The sequence below is a fragment of the Indicator indicator genome, chromosome 4 (genome assembly GCF_027791375.1).
Source record: "Indicator indicator isolate 239-I01 chromosome 4, UM_Iind_1.1, whole genome shotgun sequence".
NCBI classification, from domain to species: domain Eukaryota; kingdom Metazoa; phylum Chordata; class Aves; order Piciformes; family Indicatoridae; genus Indicator; species Indicator indicator.
In genome coordinates this window covers 45,275,883-45,281,860 of record NC_072013.1, presented here as the reverse complement: position 1 = coordinate 45,281,860, position 5,978 = coordinate 45,275,883, and the positions used below count along the sequence as shown (strand labels likewise).

Genomic DNA, 5,978 nt, shown 5'->3' with positions numbered 1-5,978 from the left:
AATTGGTCGCCTGGGAAAAATGTCTCCATGCGTATCTGGGTTTCTATTTCCAGGCGAGCAGTGCTTCAGCAGAGGTTTTCATGCCGCTTTGGCCAGAGTTCAGGAGAAGGTGGATCTGCTGGAGGAAGGTTAGGTGTCTCTCTCCAGGCTTTCTCCATCCAACCAGACTCGCCTTTTACCAGTTTTCTAGACAGCGCCCACACGTGTCCCGCCCAGTCCTCTGCGGTCATCTCGCAAGACATGACCTGCGTGGAATAGGCTAATCGCGACCACCGGTCATTTCTGCCCTTGGCCTGCGACTGAGGATCAAGCCCTACCACTGAAGTTTTGTATTTGAACAGCTCATCTGGCTGCTTATTTCTATAAAATGTGTGATTTTATAAGCCTTTGGTGTCCTTCAACGCTGGGTAAAGCCCGACTGCAGCTTCGCGGCGGGACGGGGCCGCCCGGCGAGAGGTTGTTGAGGAGCTTGTCGGGCAGAGGGGACCCCGGAGTTGCAGCCGGGTCGGGCCCGGCCGATGTCCGCCACCCGTACAGGACTCCCAGTTAGGTTGCTGCTGCTTCCGGCAGACGAAGCGGCGGTCGGCGAGGATGGAAGACGTGCAGATAAATAACCGAGCCCCGTCTGGTCTTTTCTCCCTCTCTCTCAGCTGGAATAGTTTCAGTCACACACATAGCCCGAAGGGCTATTCCTTGGCTTAGTACCACATAAAATAATGGTGGGTTTTGTTGTTGTTTTTTTTTTTTTTTTTTTTTTCAAAAAACGTCTCACCCAACCCCTTTTCCCGATTCTTGCCCCTCGCGTTTCCCCAGCCAAGCTCACCCCATCTCCTTTCTGAGAGAAAGGTGCGCTGCACCTTCCATCCACCATGCCCAGGAGAAGAAAACAACACCCCCAGAGATGCCATCCCCTCAACGCACGCACTCGCCAGCCTTCCCCGCTGAGAGTTCGGCCGAGGTGTGAAAAAAATCCCCCGTTGAGGGTAGGAAACTTGCCAATGATAGGAAACCTGCCAATGACAAGCAAGAGGTATTAGAGGTAGTACGGCAAACAGCCCGGGGAAATAAAACAAATAACGGCTTAAATTCCTTCCAGGTCTAAGCAGAGAAGGGGGGTGGTAGTGTGTGGAATAAAGAGGGAGAAGCGGGGAGGGGGCTCTCGACAGGCACTGCGGATGTCCTGGGAGGATTCACTTTGTCTGAGGATAGAAGGGACGCTGGTGGCTTTGGTGGCGGGTGGAGGGGGGTGGTTGTTGGTCATCCACATGCCACCCAAGATGTTATTCACTGCTAACAATTACCATTATCTGTCCCCACTTTTGGCTAATCAGACAGAATATGTAATGATGAAGCCTGTTTCCTGCTGTCTTTGGGAGGTAACGGGTTATTCTCTCATGGGGGTGGCGGGAAGAAGGGGGGTTACACCTACTCCCATTAGGGCTTTAGCACTTGACTAATTCAGGTACTTAGCATCCTATAGACAGAGACGGTTTGAAAGCAAGCAGTGTTTGCAGTGGGGAGGACTGTTTATATAAACAGGACACCTCTGTAAACGACACTAATATTTGCGGTTAGGTGGCGATGGAAGGGAAGGTCCTCTCGAGTCTTGAGATACCCCAGTAACTGGGCATCATCCTGTCCTCGCAGCTTTTAAGGGAGTGGGTTCGGAGTTTTGGGACAGTGTTGTTGGGTTTTTGTGGTGTTGTTTTTGTTGGGGTTTTTTTGTTTGTTTTTTTGTTTGGTTTGGTTTGGGGGGTTGGGGGGAAGTGTAAACAACCTACCATGGCCACATCTGCCAGGATCAGTTTTACAGTGAGAAGCATTTTGGATTTACCAGAGCAGGATACTAATAGCATAAAGCAAGCCTCTGACAATCACCACGCAGCGGAGAACTACATCGGCTCGCCGTACCGAGGCTGGATAGAAACAGACAGAATTCACTATCCCTGTGAGTATGAAACGGACAGGAATTCATCATCTCCGCACAGCTATTTTTTATTTGTTTCCTCTCTTCCTTTGGGGAAGATGTGAAGAAGCGAATCGCCAGCGTATGTAGCCGACAGGGTCGGGGGGAATCTAGGATGGGAATGTCATAGAATATTACTGAATTGCAACAATGAAACAGAAGGAACATCCCAGCCACGATCTTAAGAGGGAAATAATATTTCCCCTCCCCCCATAGTTATGTGCATTTCTCAGCTATGGCAGAAGCCAAAATCTCGGGCTGTGTCTGCCAGCCTCTCTGCTCTTATCATTCAAGCTCGCTTTCTGGATTTTTAATTATTTTAAAAAAATATTATTATACCCCCCCGCCCTCCCCTCCCCCTTTTCACTGTTGCAAGAAATCCTGCCTTTTTGTGCTGGAAGGGTTTCAGGCCACCCCACGCTCTGCAGACGAAAGCTGAGCTCACACCCATCACCCCGGGCCACCTCCTCGATCTGTCCTGGAGGAAAGCAGGCTCCGACGCACAGGCAGCTCTGCAGCACACGGGTCCTAGCTCAGGGACAGAGGCTATGCGCAGAGACACGGCGTTAATGTGCACTGCGTGTGCACGGGGGACACCGTCCTGGGGACGGATGCCATCGGGTTAAGTTAAATATTTAGGCAATCGAGCGGCTGAAGAATGAGAGAATTGGGCAGGCCAGCCCGTTCCTACGTTTTAGTAGAGAGCGGGCACAAACGCTGCCAGCCAGCCAGCCACGGGCTGTGCGCAGCCGATCGGCCGTGCCTGTGCGAGGACTGGCACCGGGGTGGAGCCGCACGGACGCGGAGAGAAGCCCACTCCGTCCCGTGGGTTAGGTTTAACGCATTCGGGGTGTTAACTCACACTGGTTGTTGACCGTCGGGATTATCCAACCCGGTAAACAACCGGAGCACTCCCTGAGAGGCATTTCGGCTCTCCACGGCCCACCGCCTACTCGGTGCCTGCCCCGCGCCCCGGCCGCTCCCTCTCTCTCTAATTCCCTCGCTGTCCCCAGCTTCCGACGAGAGCGGCCCGGAGCTGAGCTTGCCTGACTCCACGCAAAGGTGCCTTCCCGCCCGCGGCTCGGAGGCCGAGGAGAAGAAGAAAAAGCGACGGGTGCTTTTCTCCAAGGCGCAAACGCTGGAGCTGGAGCGGCGGTTCCAGCAGCAGCGGTACCTCTCGGCGCCGGAGCGGGAGCAGCTGGCCCGGCTGCTCAGCCTCACCCCTACCCAGGTGAAGATCTGGTTCCAAAATCACCGCTACAAGATGAAGCGAGCGCGGAGCGAGGGTCCCGGTAGCCCCCCGCCGCGCCCTCCCGCCCTGCTGCGCCGGGTCGTGGTGCCGGTGCTGGTGCGGGACGGTGAGCCCTGCCGCGGCTGCCCGTCCAGCCCTCCTCGACCCGCCGCCCGCCCCAAGCTGGGCTGCGCCCTGGCCGGCTGCAGCGCCCAGGCTGCCCTCACCCTGCCGGGCTACCGAGCCTGCCCACCCGCCGCCGCCCTCGGCGTCTTCCCGGCTTACCAGCACTTAGTGCACCCCGCCGTCGTCTCCTGGGGATGGTGACAGCGGCGCTTTGCCCTCCGGGGCCGAACTCATCCCACGGGTGCGAGAAGGCCCGCCCAAGCCCCGAACTCCCGGCGCGGAGAAAAAGTGCCGGGTAGCGCCGGGGCACCGCGGACGCCGGGCTCGGACTGGCCGGGCGGCGGAGCGCGGCGGCGGGGCGGCGGCGGGCAGGCCGGGACAGAGCTGGCCCGGGCCACCCTCCCCGACGCCGGTCTCACCCGAGGGTGCAGATTCCGGATGCGACTCTTAATTCTGTGAAAGCTCTGCCCCTCCCTCCTGCTCCTTTTCGAGAGATTCCTCTTTACAAAAATATTAATGATCCTAACGAACTAGTTTATTTTAAAATAGCTGATGCTTCCAGTGACTAATAAAATGATTTTTGGCAAATAAATTTTTCCCGGCGAAGTGTATATTTTGATGATCATTTTGATGGCCTTTTTCATAGGATTACCTCCTGTGCCACGAGAGGCTCAATACTTGATCGCGCCAGCGCATTTCACTTCCCATCTGGTTTAATTTACTCACCTGGTTCAGTAAGTGGTGAATAAAGTTTACTGCAAGCACTTCACTGTAAACCTGGTGATATTTCCTATGGGAATCCTGAGCCCAAAACTCACCTGTCCCTGGAGGCACCCGACCTTTCGTTTTGGGCCGGCCGAGGCTCCAGGGGCTGCGGTGCAGAGTTTCCTCTGCCCAGCCCGGCCGGTGGAAACAGCGCAAGGCCGCGGCTCATCGCGTCTCTTTCAAAGCCGTTAAGGCAGGGTCCAGAATTAGATCGATCTTCCCATTAGTCTGCATCTGTTTCAAAGATCGTCAGGAAAAGGGTAGCCAAGATAAAATAGTCATACCTTATAACTTCCAGGGAACTGCGTTTTAAAATGCTTTGATGAGCTATTGATTTTATTAATTCTGGGCGAAAAAATCCCGCAAAAATATTGCTGTCCCGACAATTGCCAACGGGGAAGAATCTTCAAACAACAACAACAACGACGACAACAACAACAACAACAAAAATCCCACCCAAACTACCAAAAACACCCCCAAAACAGGTCTCTGAAATACACACTAGACTGCCTGCTTCTATCCCTCCAACGGGAGCCACAGATAGAACACGGAGGAAATACCTGAGGGTGAAGACCCCGTGGGGATTGACGCAGACAACCTGCCCGCCGACGAAACGCTGTCGATGGAAAGGAGCTGACAGATACTGTTTATTGGGGGGGTTAGCATTTTTTGTTCCTTGCAAGGGGGTAACTTCGGAACAGGTATGCTCTTGGGAGGTCTCATAATGCCCACACATCCAGGGGAGCCCCAGCGGAGAGCCGCCATCGTGGCGGGGAGGTGGCCAAAAGCACCCACGGAAGTGCTCAGCAGTGGCAGCATCACCCTCCTTCAGTCCCAGCCCTGTGTTCCCTAGGGCTGCATCCCCTTCACCGGGACGCCTCGTTGTCGCCTCCGGCCTCCGTGGGGGGGGGAACCAGAGCATGCTGCAAGGCAGGGCAAGACGGGGAGGATGAAGCCACACCGGGTTTTCCACTTGCATCCCCTTCCCTGCCTGGGCAGGTGGCCACGTGCCAAGAGAAGAGGGAGATGCAGAGCGAACCAGACTTCTTTCTGGGATGTGCAGAAAGGACCAGGGGAAATACAGTCTCTGTGTCACCTGGGGGTTTTATTGTTGTTGTCTTTTCCCTCCCTTCTCTTTATTTTTCCTCCTGACATCCGTTTTTTTTTTTCCCTTTTCTTTTTTGTCTCTCCCTCTTTTTTTTCTTCTTCTTTTTTTTTTTTTTCACCCCCTTTTTTTTTTTTTTTTTCCCGTCTCAGCTGCTGGCCACCTTGTCTCCCATATGGACGGAGTTATCTTAGAAGAATCTCCAAGAGAATCGCTCCTTAAACCTCCTTTTGTCTTGGGGGTTGAAAAGAGCATTGTTGTGCATGAAAAGGACCTAGACAAAATCCGCACTGTTTCAATTCAGGACTGTTTAATCAGTCCCTAGTGACAATTTTATGGGTTTTAGGTGGTACAATAGTATCTTTTAAAATCTTGTGGCCTTCATGAAAACAAAGGGCTTGAATTTTATGGGCTTACAACTCCAATTAGAACAGTGCCAATGTGTATGAGAGATTATCAAATTTGTACCATAAAACCCCTTTATAATAAATGGTTGTTGGAGGCTGGGGAGAGGCACAGGGGAGAAGAGACCTGGACTTCAAGCAATGGACTTTATTGCATGTAGTTTTAAAAGTGCACAAGCTGCTCTTGATTTTAACTCTTTACGACCCAGTTATGCAGCAGAATCAGCCGTGGAAATAGTGTGGCATTATTGTTAGAAACAGAAACCAAGATAGGAGGAGAAGAGCCCTCCTCCTCAGTCCAAATCTACCGTCTGTCAGCTTGTTGAAGGTTTGGCAGCATTCCACCCAGAAGACTCTTTAGCCAGCTCAGCGGCTATCTGG

General features: G+C 53.2%; 1 protein-coding gene across 1 annotated transcript; it reads left to right on the top strand.

Moving 5' to 3' along the window:
* The first annotated feature begins 1,782 nt into the window (after positions 1-1,782).
* NKX2-8 (NK2 homeobox 8) lies at positions 1,783-3,524 on the top strand. The gene is made up of 2 exons (XM_054400807.1): positions 1,783-1,948; positions 2,980-3,524. Exons 1-2 carry the CDS (start codon positions 1,783-1,785, stop codon positions 3,522-3,524), a joined length of 711 nt encoding a protein of 236 aa, XP_054256782.1.
* The last annotated feature ends 2,454 nt before the right edge of the window (positions 3,525-5,978 follow it).

What these genes read in the sequence shown, in the direction of transcription:
- NKX2-8 (XM_054400807.1), top strand. Translation starts at nt 1,783, where the DNA reads ATGGCCACATCTGCCAGGATCAGTTTTACAGTGAGAAGCATTTTGGAT. An exon ending in AGACAGAATTCACTATCCCT is followed by an intron (nt 1,949 to 2,979) that starts GTGAGTATGAAA and finishes CGCTGTCCCCAG; the next exon opens with CTTCCGACGAGAGCGGCCCG.